Source organism: Toxotes jaculatrix, chromosome 20 (genome assembly GCF_017976425.1).
Source record: "Toxotes jaculatrix isolate fToxJac2 chromosome 20, fToxJac2.pri, whole genome shotgun sequence".
Lineage (NCBI taxonomy): Eukaryota > Metazoa > Chordata > Actinopteri > Toxotidae > Toxotes > Toxotes jaculatrix.
This window is the reverse complement of record NC_054413.1, coordinates 18,669,283-18,684,165: the sequence shown is the minus strand read 5'-3', so window position 1 is coordinate 18,684,165 and position 14,883 is coordinate 18,669,283. Positions and strand designations below refer to the sequence as shown.

The 14,883-nt window shown below is 44.0% G+C and overlaps 1 protein-coding gene across 4 annotated transcripts in view; it reads right to left on the bottom strand.

Annotated features, from left to right (window-relative positions):
• The window catches only part of mpp7a (membrane palmitoylated protein 7a), a 123,725-nt gene that overhangs the window by 48,076 nt on the left and 60,766 nt on the right, over positions 1 to 14,883 (bottom strand). For all 4 annotated transcript variants that reach the window (XM_041065476.1, XM_041065478.1, XM_041065477.1 and 1 more), the window contains 2 exons: positions 14,066 to 14,146; positions 6,945 to 7,076 (listed from right to left, as the gene is read on the bottom strand). In XM_041065476.1, coding sequence (XP_040921410.1) covers positions 6,945 to 7,076; positions 14,066 to 14,146 — 213 coding nt within the window. The remainder of the gene's footprint in view (positions 1 to 6,944; positions 7,077 to 14,065; positions 14,147 to 14,883) is intronic.

Here is a 14,883-nt window from a genome sequence, read left to right as displayed (position 1 = left end):
AATACAATTCTACTCTCTACATATTTCTTCAGACTGTATTTGGCATTTTACCTCTGTTAGGTGGTGATAGCAGAGGAGACAGGGGTCTCATGAGAGGGGTATTAAACGTCCAAAAACCAAAATCAAAACTGTTAAATGCATTTTACTCACTTGATATGTCAAACCCAATAAAAGGCTTATAAAATTACATCATCCTTTCAGCAAGTATCTCTTGGCTGTAAGAAGTGCAGTACAAATGGTCTCTCTATTCCCAGCTTCAAGTTTTGAAGTAAGTTTGGCTCGGCAGCTGGGAATAATATGGAATATTGTGTCTCACTCTGACGTATACAGTCGACCTCTAATCCTTTAACTGAAAATCTCACAGCTAAATGATAAAATACAACATATCTGTGCTAAGTAATAAAATTCTGTATTTTAATTAGTTATAATTAGTTATTTGAATTTAAAAAAAAACATTTAAAAAGTTGTGATCCTTAACAGTTTGCATTGTAGTTTACTAAAATTCAACTAAACCCACACAACCCTGAGTGTGGCTGCACATCTACACACGCACAGATAAAACATTCAGTCCTACACCCACATAAACATGCTTACAAGTCACACACACACACACTAGAAGTTGAACTTAGAGCTGGACACACACCACGACACAGTGAGGCAGTCAACCACAGCAGTGCTCTCCACTTGTCTGTACGTTTTCGAAGGTGGTGCTCCATCTTCCTCTGCAGCACTCCCAAGACACTGAGGCCTAATCCATCAAGTGAAAGATGTATTGCTTTTAAAGCACATGGGTCTATGTCTAAAACACTAACATGTGTGCTGTCTGCTCTAATCTCATTAGCTGCTTCATTAATTCCCAGTCAGTGTCATTACTTTCCATTTGCTTTCCACATTCTGATGTAAACAGACAACAGACAAATCACTTAAAAAAAAAAAACCCAAACGTCTCTGTAGTCGTGTCCTTTTAGAACTTTCTCGATTAAAAACGTTTCAGCAAAAGTCAAATTTTATTCATCCTGTAAACCTGCGTTTGTTTACATTCACGCCAGCGCAGGCTTAATACGCCATAATGCGGATGGTTTTCAGTCTCAGCTGAGGAGGACACTGACGGCAACTATCTGAAGCTTCCAGACAAATGGAATCAGAGCCGCGGCGATCCGACCGTCCTAATTGTGTCAGAGCGAAGACGAGGCCCGTCTGCCGCAGATGAGAAAAGCATGGCATGTAAAATTGCCAATAGCTCATTCCAGCCGCTGCCATTCATGGAAAACTAAGTTCGTCACAAGCTGAATCGATCACAAGACTTTCCTGTCTCATTGCAATTATCAACTCCCTTATTAAAGAAAATCCACCGACATCAATCATGCAGTTGGAGCTTTTACAATAATAATGTTGGACATGTCATCTATATTAGTATATGCACCCACTACTATAGCTATGATGTCGAACCAGTGCTATTTGTGTGTCTATAATGAGAAGTCCAGCTGATCCACTGGTATCCAGTGGCTGAGGCGGCCGGGTGGCCGAGCCCAGCGGTAGCATAGTTGTATTGATTGGTGCCTGCTGATGTCAGGCAGAGCGCTATGTAGGCTGGCACTGCAAAATGGATGGCACGGACCCTGCAGTCTAATGTTTCCATTTAGTTACACCCAGTGACACCCAGCCATGATGGGAAAACCAATCCTGTGCAACAACACAGAGCAGAAAAAAAAGAAGAAGAAGAGAGGAAGGAGAGCGATAGAGCCTGATATTGATCCTGTCACATTCCTGGCAGCAGGGGTTTTATGGCTGCTAATGATGCCTAACAACCTGGGATGGAAGAAACAAGCAAGAAGAGGATGGATGGAGTGTCAGTATGGCAGCGGTAACAGGGCACAACAGGAATGTGAGAGAAATGAGCACAAAATACAACAGGTGTCACACGGACGTGGCAGAGAAGAGAGAAGGGGTAACTCATTACTCAAAGGACAGTGAAATGCATTCTAATTAAATTACAACCTCTTCAAAGCACTAATACCTTCACATCACCGCAAATAAAATGTGTTGCCAAGACTTTAAATGCAGAATGACCAGAGAGAGCAGGCCTGATAGCCAAACCAGAAGAGCAGGAGCAAGAGGCTCAGAGAGAGAGCGACGGCGCGTTAGTTAGACGACAACTAAAGATGAACTGAGTGGGAAAAGTGAATGAACAGTGCTCCGACAGTGACAAGGTCCGACACCGACTGAGTGGCACTGAGCGATAGCGCTTAGAACGAACATGAACACAGTGGGGCACACGCAGCGAGCATCTCCACGTCTGCTATTTACATCTGCGTCACAGGGCTTCAGGAACATCCAGATGAGAGGAACAGAGCCGACCACAGCAGGCTTGTCAGCCTCTAAATGTCCTCACATCATAGCGATGGTCACCCCGAGCAGCTGCGGTGTACCCAGCCTTTTGGGCGTTCGAAGTCATCTTTTGCTACTTCACTTTTTTTTTTTCCTGTGTGTGAGGACTTGGATTTTCCAGAATGCTTTGGGATCGCATAGTGGCTCCTCCAAGGCAAAGAACTGTCAATTAACAAATTCCTCAGTCACTAATTCATAGAAAGGTGATTACAAATTGTCATATATGACATTTCACTACACTGCACCAAGAAAATGACACTTAAATCTGGATGAATGGTGATATAAATAAATGCTTTAGCACTACATAACTTTTTAAAGTGGACGTTTTTGCAGCCCATGTTTTAGGCCTCTTCATCCAAACTCCAAACTGCTGGATCTGGACATGAATTGTGTAACACCAGTGCATTCTGGCTTCCTCTAACTTTTGTCTACAGTCCTCCTATTAGTCAGTCTGAACTCCGGCCCTTTATCACCCGAGGCAAACTTCACCAGTAAATCAGCTCCACTGCCACATACTCAGCCCTGACGCAACCTCCTTAACGTTCAAATTTAGACCCCCACCAAAACTGTTCTGCAACCTTGTCCAAAATAACACAGTCTTTCAATAAAAGGTCATGGCTGAGTTGATGTTTCTCTATGTGTGCACATGTTTATGCTGCTCTCCAAACAATTTTTTAATTGGCCCGACGCTTGAGCTAATAAATCAGCCGGTTTGGGAAAATCAGCAGGAGAGCAGGGAGTACAACAGAAAAAAGGGGGTAGAAGAAGAAGAGGGAGGCAGTCCTGGACGATAGAGTTTTTACTGTTTCACTAAAATCTGGCACGAAGTCACGCTCTGAGAAATGATAGCAATTAATCAGAGCTACTGAATACAAACCACTCAACTAATCACAATTAACTTAATGGATGAGTCACAAGGAAAGGGGCCTGCATGTTAACTACAGCCGAGTCCCTGCAACGTCCAGAACCAGAGACAAAGGCAGACTGAGAGAAAGACTGAAGCCGAAAAACGAAAGAGCAAAGTAAGGACAGACGGAAAGGAAATCAGATATTGTACAGCCCCGTTGTTATGATGTCAAGTTTGAGAATTTCAGGCTGATTATATGAAATTGCAAGTTAAAGGGCACATCCAAATCAATTTGGTGCGGCGGTGAATGAGGACCCTGCAAAATTAGAGTTTTTTTTTTTTTTTATTGGTTAGTGGAATGACTGTGACTTCACCACAAGCACCTGACCTGCTGGCTGTTTCTTTAATGTACGATCTAACTGCTCATTAGGGTCCGTTTCCCTTTAAAGATCTGCAGGTTGACAATTTTCTGAGGTAAAAGCAGAGCCTCAGAATTTACTGTCAAATCAGAGGCTCACAAAAACAGAGTGAACTTCACCTTCACAGACGACAAAGTGCTGTTTTTAATAAGAACTATTAGGCCATTTCACATTAAGTGTCATTGCCATGTCAGCACATTTATGTATGTGGTACAGAAGAAAAGGAGCTGTTGTGCTGGAACACTGAATTATATTCTTAATCAGAGCCAGTTCGAGTTCTATGTTCAACCTTAATTGTTTTCATATACAAAGAACCAAAGAATTGTGTGATCAATCCAAAACAAACAAAAACTTCCTGACAAGCAGGTTCAACATACAGCTCACTTTTTGTTTTGTTTTTTTGCAGTGGGGGAGGTGAGCGATGCTAAATGTTGATAGACTGCAGCAAAGGAAGCACGATAACAAGAAACGAGATACATGGAGGCTGTGGATTTCACAGAGTGAGGTATGTACACAGGTGTCTCTTCTTTCCTCTGCGAAGCTTATTTGAAAAAGGTTCCCGCTGACAGGGTGTGAAAGGTTAATGTGCACAAAAAAGACAAATTATGGAGCATAAATTTGGTGTGAAAAGCCCTTTAACTACACAACAGTATATCGTAGCCACTGTAGAAGTCCTGCTTTCTTCCTGTAAGTTTTTATAACTGCGGCAATTTGCTCCTTTCCCCCTGGAACTGTTTGATAAATGTAAGACGCATAGTGCTTTCACACATTCACAGCAACTTAATAAACGGACTTTACTCTGCTAGCTCCTTGGTACCAATTCTGTGTTTGGAGAATTCACAGCGAGCGATCCTGCCTCCTGCCCGGCTCCACACAGACGACACCCTTCATCTAAACCATCGTTTAGGCCAGAGTTCAAATGAGAAAATGGCTTTACTCTCTTGGGAACATATTAATAAAAACAGTGAAAACAAAACAGAAGCTCTGATGAAAGAGCATGCGAATGCAAATAGGATGACAAAGGACGCAAGCACAGAGTCTGAGGTTCAGATCCCATGTCCAAAAAGAAGCCAGAGTCTGTTCTAATCTTAGGCGATTGAAGTTGTCCTTTCCTTTGTGTCCGCAGGACAAATACAAAACTGTCACACATGACATTTCTGAGATGGCTCACCGACACAATAGCAGTCTTTTATGATTCATTGTTTTCTTTCATGCGTCCGCAGAAAATCCATGCCCTCCAGTATGATCCTGCTGTTGTCTACACCATGGTCAGGCCTAAATTATAGCCACAGGAGATTATGGGCAGCAGTTGTGCCCTGCAGGTCCTTTGGGCAGCGAGAGGGCAGCTGTAACTCCTAAGAATGAAACCACTCCACTGCAATGGGCTGAAACCTACTTCCCATTACTCCAGTGTGTAATACGCTGTTGTACAGTTCCCACTGCTGTGAAATTCGCTGCAGTGACAGATTCAGCAGCTGCTGCTTTTACATTTATAGATGAAATGCATTTTTATCTAATGCATATAAACCTAAACTGGGTAAACTGCTTTCTGTCAGAGCCTGGTAATTTTACTGATGACATATTGTATTTGGAGAAAAATGCTCCATGACACTTCTTACACTCGGGGAGAACTTGGGAAAACTGACCCCGTGTTGACCCCTAAGTGTACAGTGGAGGCACAGCACCTTCTCTATTTAGATACAGTCACACTGAGAACACACAATGACCAGTTTGCACCCCTAACCTATAAACCGGGCCACTATACTGCTACAAAAATATATTCTACATAATTAACACCTTGAATATTGTGCAACAATACACAGTACCACACATCGTAAATGTGTGTTTCAGATGAACTCAGGAGCCAAATCACTTAGACAAAAAAGCATCCACTCACGTAATGGAATAACACCAGCGAGATGATGAAGCTGACTGGGACTGGTGTAAATCACATTATGGTTTCAGGCAACGTGATCCAACATCAGGCTCGGGGACGGGCCTTAGCAGGAAGCGCCCGCGACAATGTGTGTTGTGAAGGGAGAGCGAGAATTCCTCCAAGCCACATTATTACGCTCAGCAGCTCCGCAGAACATGCAACAGGCAGGAACCCAAAAATGGCTTAGGTGTGTTCGCCTTTCCCCAGGGTGTGGTAAGAGGCGTGCGCCGGCCTGGAGCCAAGATGGTGGTCAGGGCGAAAACCACCAAGTGAAAATAGAGGCGGACGGGGCCAGGACATGTCCGGCACAGATCAAAGGTGGGCAGGGCCTCAGCACACAACAAAGTGCTACGATGACAGATGGAGGTCTTTCACAGGCCATTGAGGGCTTGAGCAGTTGAGTTGTTATGTGTTGCAGGACACTGAGGTCAAAACTGAGGAATCACAACAAAGGTGCAACAGGGGTAATCATGCAAGAACGCTGGAAAAAAAAAATACAGGCATGTGCCTCGACTGAAACCACCACCAATTAGGTTTGGTGGGGTTACAGAAACCCACTCCTAAATGTGCCTTACTAGCTGACAAGGCCAGGGGAATGCCTGGTATGGCAGTCATCTAACAACACAGACACCCAGGATGTCGAGGGGTGGAGTGAAAATGAGAGTGCCAGCCAAGATGTTGCTTCTCTGCACTTGGGGCCCTTGGTCTAGACAGATGGGTGGTTTTTCGCCGTCTGAGACGACGTCTGAGGAGCGCGGATATGAGAGGCATGTTACAATAAGAGAGCAACACTGACCAGGATAGAAAAGGAAGCCGTTCACAGACACCAAGCCTAGACTGGCTGAAAATACTCATGGCCAAGAGCAGGGTAATTGTGGTTAGCTTTGGTGTGCTTACAACTTCAAGGTTGTGGGTTGGATTTCCACAGGCAAGTACCTCAAAAGCAAAAGCATGTATGGTATTGGCTTGACCTGTGGTGTGATCCTGCTTTGATACAAGAGGTTTTCAGAAAATCAGGGATTAGCGAACAAAGCCCAGATAACAGGACTGTAATAATATAATGATGTTATAAATAATAAAGAACCTGATGGTGAATTTGTGTTGGAGACACATTTAAGTATTTTTACACCTTTACTGAAAGCTGCCAGTGGAAGAAAGAGGGAACAACATACAACAAAAGGTCCCTGATATTCACTGATCTGAACCCATGATGTTGCAGCCAGTGGTTTGCATCTTTATACCACTTAAGGCGACCGGGGAAACTCAAGGACATCATCATAACTGCTAACTCCCCAAAACCTGGGATCTACTGAAAACCACTAAGTACAGATCAAACACATGATTTTTTACTTACGAGAGGCTCCTTGTTCTTAACCAGTCTTATGATTTTCACTGAATCCTCATCTTCGTCGATGTCTTCAGGCAGCGGAGGTAGTTCGGGGTCATAGTTCTTCTTTGCAACTGTGTCGTGGACGGTCAGAAGGCTCTAGAAGAAGGAGAAAAATGGAGGGATTGATGGGAGGAAAGAAACAGTAGGTAAGGGTCATCAGTCAAATCATAGAGGCCTTAGCTTTACCCTGATTTCATTAGCAAGTGGAGCAGTACACGAAATTAAGAGTTCAATCTGTCTTTTCTTTCTTTGAGCAGGACAGAGAAAATGCAGAGACTGTAAGGAGGATGGTTATGAATTGGGTTGTCTCCCACAAGTGCTGGGTGATGGATTTGAAAGCATTCGGGGGCCAGTTCTTGTAGCTACATGCGTTAATTGTCATTAGGCCCATGCTCTCCCTCCATACATCTCTCTGATTAAAGGCAACCAGCACCCGCCCAGGACCCCGGACCACTGCTCACCAGGGGCTGCAAGTGGAAGCCTGGGGAGGGCGGGGGCAACTTTGGCCACCGTTTTTACTACGGCTGCTCTCCAGGGCATGGTGGCGAACACTCTGAGAAGCGATGTTCCGCGCTGTTCGGGCGGCAGGCTCAAAGTAATGAAGTTCTCAGCCGCCTCAGATATTTCACACATTCACAAGCAGACATAAAAAAAAAAGAGACGGGACACAGACAAGAATGATGCCATTGAGACATTCATTTTTCAAACTATTTAACGACTCCGTGTCCGGACCAAGATGCAGCTGGACGCGTGCTGCTTTTTCCGTGGTTGAGGAGGGGAGGGGGGTGGGGGGAGGGGGGGGGAAAAGTGAGAAAAACATCTTCCACTTCATGTGCCAGACAAAAGTAGAGAGAGAGAGAGAGAGAGAGAGAGAGAGAGAGAGAGAAGGATATGGTGAGAAGAGGATCAGTGTGTTTTATGACATGGGAGCATGCTGCAGTACAGTGTTCAAGATGTTGCTAACTGGGAGCAGATGAGAGGAGGAGACATAACTGGGTCTCTGTGGCTGGGATCCACTGAGAGACAAGCTGACCAGTATATACACACAAATACACACACACACAGTTTATCTTCTATACTTTTGAGAACTTGGTTCTATTTATTCCTGACTCCAACCTTAAAGGATGATTCCGGTTTATTACACCTCGAGTCTGACTTCTGTGTTTGTAACCATCATTCCTGTCAATATTAATGACATTACATTAATTCACAAGGAAAGCCGGGGACTGGTGAACGTCCCAGGGCCGAGGCCCTTGATACACATCACTCCCCATCATCTCTAATGACAAACTTTAATAAAAGCACCATTTTCCCCTGAATTTATATTCTGAGATCTGTGCCAACACCGCTAAAAAAAAAAAAAAAAAAAAGTTTTAAACAAAGCTCCAGGTTGGTCAAACGTGGTCAGTCGTTACCTCCTATTAATCCAGAAACATCCTGGTTTAACTCTGAAGTAAACCTCTAAACTGCTGGCTTCTTAACCCTGTCTGACCGTCTGACCATCTGACTCTTTGTGTTTCTTGTCCTGTGTTTTCCACGGTTTGGTGAGTGCAATCAGTGTAATCATAACCAATAAAAGCGAAGGCCAAGTGAAACAAGTAACATCCAACTTATAATAAACCATCATTTTTCTTTAACTCACCTGATGCTTGCTCTGAATCTAATATTGATCCTAACCCTTAACACAGTTTTAACTCTGAAACAAACCACTCAAACAGTGAAGACGAGACAAAATCAGAAAAAAAAAAAAAAAAAAAGAGTCCAAATCTCAGAAGAACAGAAATTTAAACCCACATTTGGTCTTTCTCATCTTTCCTCCCTGTATTTCTCTTATTTTCTTTGTCTTCCTGTCCAAGCGTCTCTCAAATGTCATTAATCCTCTCTTCTTCTTGTTTGCTCTTCTTCAGTTTTATCTTTCATGGAAATTTTCCCAAAATCTTCCCCAGCATCAATTTGTGCTTTTCTCAGAACGGGCCTAACATTGTGTTCCTGGCTTTCATCTGCACCGTACATTAACACACACTTTGTGTTGTATTGTATGTCTGGGGATGCTGTCATTACAGTACTGAAATATTCTCTTGGAACACTGGAAACAGAAACTGTTTGCAGATGAGGACAATAAAAGCAAACTGAATGGGAATGGGACCTCAAGCCTGTGCTCCATATAACAAATAAATTATGTTCATAGCACCATGTTAGGTCATGGACAGAGACTTTGCAGTTGCAGTTCCATCAATGTTATGATGTTATACACAATTCTGAGCACACACGATAACTTTATTCAGTGCTGAATAAAATATCAGAGGGTTAATATTTACGGAAAAATGCTTCTGACTGTGGCCACCATCACTTTTCTGTTTTCGTTACCTTCTTCTGGGGGGGGACCAGAAAGCCTGTTTTCATGTGGCCTTGTATCAAATTCCCACACTTTTCTGAAAACATCCTTTGGTGAGAGCTGGCCCGTGCAGTGACAACAAAGCCAGAGAAAGGAGATTTTTTTTTTTTGGAGTCTGAGGTTGGATACATGCGGTGCTGCGGCTCTCTTTATGGTATCTGACTGTCAGTCACAGCACCTGATCTGTGTTGCGACAACATGTGGGTCAGTCAGGTGTCCATCAGCCTCTCAGCAGGGTGGGACACCCATATGGAAATACAGTGTTTTTCTTAAACTGTGCAGCATTAGATCGTAGAATGAGACTGAAAAAGGGCTGAAACAATCTTTCAGTCATTTAACTGACACATAATTAATCAACAATCATTTTTAGCACTGATTTAGCCTTTGTAGAGGATTATTTATTATTATTATTTCATTGCTACTTGCGAGAAAAACGTCATTCAAATGTCAAACATTTCCTGGATCCAACTTGTGAAATGAGAGTTTGCTGCTTTTCTCTGTTTCCTATCACAGTAAAAAAAAAACTTCTGATTATCATTTAATCAAATTAGAAATGTGAACATGTCAGCTTTGGCGTTGGGAAATTGAAATGGGCATCTTTTAATACATTCTGACATTTCATAGACTTGATGTGACTTAGATCAGAGATTTATTTCTGCAGTAATAAAAAAATGGTACAAAACAGAGTAAATGTTAAAAAGTTAAGAGAGTTTCCATGGAAGAATTTCACTGAACTCTGTCTCTCCCTACGCGCTCCCTCCTCATGCTCACCTCAACCTTTCCTCCACTAACCTGCCAGCTGCTGTTTCCTCTGAACTATATCCATCAGGCCTAATATCCTGACCTTTGGATGTCCTCTCATTGATGGCACTTCCTCAAATCTGGTCCAGCTCTCTCCGCCGCCACATTCTCCCCCATGGCTGCGCCTAACAACCCGTAACAGAGCCACAGCTAATTCCTTGTAAAAACTTTCTAGGAAGGAGCAGTAACAGCTCTATGCTAATCGATAGCACATGGTACATGCCCTGGCTGGTGACCGTTGACATGGGGCACTACACAGGTACAAATGTTTTACACAACACACTGTATATCTGGAAACTTTCTTCCTGGGCTGATATGAGTCAGTGGGTCTTGTTATGTCTCAGTGCCGGTGGATTAGCTGCCTAATCAAATCTGGAGTTATATCCTTGTGTAGGCCCTGCAGCTGAGGCCTGAGGAGGAAGGGAGAACGAAGGAAAGTGAGAGACGGAAAGAGAGATGAAGGGAAGCAAAACCACCCTTGTTTTCCAGGCATCCTGTCCTCTCTCGCTTCGTGTGTTTGTGTTCATTAGGCATAATAGGGATCCTAGAAAAACAGATCACTGTGCTTGACTAAATAAACCTGCCCATACGTTCCTGGCATTGGCCTCTCATTAAAGCCCCCAGCCCTGTCACTGGCCCGCTCGTTTTTCAGCTGGCGGCGCAGGATCGGTGCAGGGTAACTGCTCTCCCCAGGCGGGAAGGGACCCTGCTGCGAGCGCTCTGCCTTGGAGGCGCTGCTGTAGGCCAGCTGGGATACGACACTCGCACCCACCCTCTCTAAGCCTTGAACCTCAGCACACACACCGCCCAGAGTCAAACACATTGTGCGAGCATGCATACACACACACACCTACCTCCGTATACGCTGGCGGAAACAGACCGGCCATCATAATTGGCACTTTCATCACTGTCAATATTAGTCTTGCTGAGGGGAGCTAATGTGGGCGAAAGTTGTTTTTTCATGTGCAAATCGTAAACGAGAAGGTTCGAGGCAGAGGGGAACGGCAAGAAAGGGAAGGGAAGAGAGAGAGAGAGAGAGAGAGAGAGAGAGAGAGAGAGAGAGAGAGGGAAGTTTTAAAGAGGCTGATTTATATCCCCACCCTAGGAATGGATCATTTCAGCCATAATTAAGAGTGATACAGTTACTATCGCACAGAGACGCCATTCAAAGGCAGCAGCCATCTGCTTGTGTTTTACACCCCCGGCCCTGTGATTTACACTGGGGCTGGCTGGTACGGTATCAAGTGCCCTGGAGGACAGATGGAGACAGAAAGAGAGCAACCTTTTAATGCTTTATTCTTCAAGCCCACATGCTGCCTACAGTTTGAGACACAATGTCAAGAAAATGGCAGGAGCCTCCATACCCCAGTATGGTACAGTAAAAGCCCAGGATGCTGGAACTAATCTATTGTTGACCCAGCGTTCCCAGTGAAGCCAGCAGGAGCGTTCAGACCCGTGGTTTAAGGCCCACATGCTCAAAACCTGGTGATGGACTTAAACCAACATGCAAGAGAAGAGGTCATGAAGTTGAGAAAATGTGCAAGTGTGTGAACACATGCAGATGTCAAACACTCAACTTGACAAAACCAGGTGTGACGCCTGCCCTCAAAACCTGATATACCGAAGCTCACAGAAGTCAGAGAAGTTTAAAAAAAAAAAAAAAAAAAACGATTTATGTCAGAACACTACACATATAAACAACTTTTTCAGAAGATCCATAAAAGGTGAGTCCAGCTTTCTCTGAACAAGGCGCTGACTGTAACGTCAGTTTTACCCTTGAAACGTTTCGACTTGCAGCGCTGCGTAGCTTTGCTCTGATGAGCAGGTTCCTGTCCTCAGTTGCTTCTGTGCTTATGACAGCGCAGTCTGCCGAGGTGCACGGCCGGCAGCAGAGGAAGCAATAGCCAAAATATTTTTCCATCGTTTCGCGTAGAATTGTTTGGCTGACCTCCTTCTGCACTGGAGCTGAGGTCGGCTGCGTTTCGGTGTGTGGAGGTGGAGGGAGAACAGAACAATAGCACGGAATACAGAAGGAAAAATAAACAAAGGAGCGAAAACAAGTAAATACTGGTGACGCTCTTCCTGAGTGGACAAAGCTGAAGGTGGAGAGAGGACTTGGTACCAGTGCAGAGGTCTGAAGGATTTTTCTGGTTATTGGGATGTTTTTTAGAGGTTTTAATGAATCAGTTCTTATTAATGAAGGTTTATCACTCAGTCATTTCATTTGGTAAGTGAGGGCAGTCTGATCTAACTGGGCTGTGTTTAAAAAGCAATTCAACACCAGGCTGAAAGGCAGTAATGTGCTGGGCTCTGTGGCTCTCTGGGCTTTGAGGCACCTGTAATCACACCTAACAGTGATGTCACGGTGTACTGACACACCCTGGAGTACACTTCTACATCACAGCAGCCCGGTTAAACCCCTGAGACCAACTCTGAAGCTGTAGATTTGGCCGTGACGTTGCAGGAGCCATAGCATAAAAGGTTAAAGGGGGGGAAAATAGCAGGCGCTCTCAGAAAACGGCAACGAACTATAAAACTCCAATCTGTTCGTTCAGATCAAAGTCCAGTTGGAAAATATGTGGTGCTTATTAAATTTATTTCCACACATGAATGTGACCCAAATACTGTAGAAATAAAAATTTCAAATTCCATGAGCCACATATTCTCAGAGGGGACTGGATGATTTTTACACTTTCTATAAAAGAGCAGGGCTTTTTGTTTTTTTTTTCTAATTCATCCTGACAGCCTACAACTTACTGTCATGTCAAATATGAATTTTAGCTATGGACGCCTTTTCAGCCTCTGGATCCACGTCAGTTGGAGTGTGAGAGCGCGAGTACACGTGGCCCTCGGTCCCGTCTCCTACCTTCGCCTCTACTCACCTCGCCGGCTGAAGCTGCTGAGCTTCCTGATCGATGACTTTCACGAGCTCAGTGTTTTGATGGATCGGGTCTTGTCACGCCAAATACTTTCACCGTAAGCATAATTAAAATAATAAACGCGGCATTTCTGACACAGGCATGCTTCATGGCGAGTGCAGCGGTCGTTTGCCGGCGCATTTCACTCCGGGCTTGACAGAGACAAAGGAGATCACAACGTCCCTACGTAGTTAAGTAGGAGAGCAAGGCTGTGATATATTTTGACCATTTGTCTTCAGGGTAGCGGCTGCGAGTGTGTGTGTGAGTGTGTATCCACCATTACATGTCTACGTGGGACTGTGTGTGTTGATTGCTGGCCTTAGTTTACTTATTTGTGTATCTTTGCAAATATCTTTCAATCAATCACATATAAATGAGTGTGTGTCTGTGTGTGTGACTGGTTTTGTTTCTTTTATCAGAAATTTACAGTTATATTGGAGGAATTTAAAAAATGAATCATTACCTCACCAGAACAGACATTCAGAAATCCTCCTTTGAGCCTAAATCTTTTGGGAGAGAGTCTCTCCACAAACCTGCTGTTGAGAGGTATTGAATATTTGTATGCACCATAAGTGTGTGTGTGTGTGTGTATTGTGGTGAGGGGGAGGACTCCTTCGTACTGAGCTGTTGTTTCTGGCAGAGCCCAAATAAGCACGATGACAGTGCATTTAAAAGGAGGCCGTCCAGCATCACGGCAGCTCTGTCTGCCTGACACCTGCGGGGCCTGATGAATGGATGACCAGATTTATGCATTTGAAAATAAAAACGTGTAAATTTATTTAGTAGCTGTCTGCATCTGGCTAATGAGGCCGACGGCTGCAGCCAAGAGGACAAGAAGAAGAACGGACTGGACCTGAACAGCTGTATTATTTTGCGTGCACAGCATGATAACCACATCTCTTTAATGCCGCTGCTGTTTCAAACTAAAAGCAAAGATCCAAACCGTAAAGAAGAACAGGAGTCGAACTCACCTTGATGTGGGGTTTGGCCAGTAGTTGGAGAAGCTCTTTGATTTCTCCACTGGCTGCTTTCCCTTCCAGCTCCTCAGACAGCTGAAGAGGAGAAGACACAGATTGTTCACTCAAATGCATTCGCAGAACAATATATCAGGAAAGTCTCTTAAACACACTGATAGGAAATTTAAAAATCCCACTGTCTTCTGTAGACGTTCTCCCATAGATGCAGCACAGACTTTAAATAAGACTTTTTGTGCTTAATTTATTTCAGGAAAGTTTCCTGTCTTTTTGCCCTGATAACATTCACTCCGTTACTTTGGATTCATATTTGATGTAATGGTTCAACAGCAGTTCTGCCATAAATAACAACAGAGTAGTTTGTGATTTAATAATGATCTGTAGTTCGTGCGTTGATGTATGTGCACGATCAGGCGATGTTGGGGTCAAATCCTATCTGTTCACATTCTTCCATTCATTCAGTGCCTTGTCTCAGCACTGACCAGGAAACTACTGCTGAGCAAACGCTGTGTTCACAGTATTTCATGAAGCGTGAAAGTGATCACGATGAGCAGAAGGTCTGCAAGTGAAAGAAGAAGATAAGTGAACCTTCCTACACTTTTCTTCATTGAAGACACTTTGCAGATGGTCAAGACCTTAAAATATGATCAAGAAAAACTCAACAGTCTCACCATCGGTTACTGGTGACAGAGGAGAGGAAAAACAGGAGGAAACCTCCGACAGAACCGGACACAGAGTGGGCAGATGCAGCTCTGACGTGCAGGTGCGTGCTTGTCGGCTATGTGCTGTCTGCTAATAACTGAAATCATTTCAGT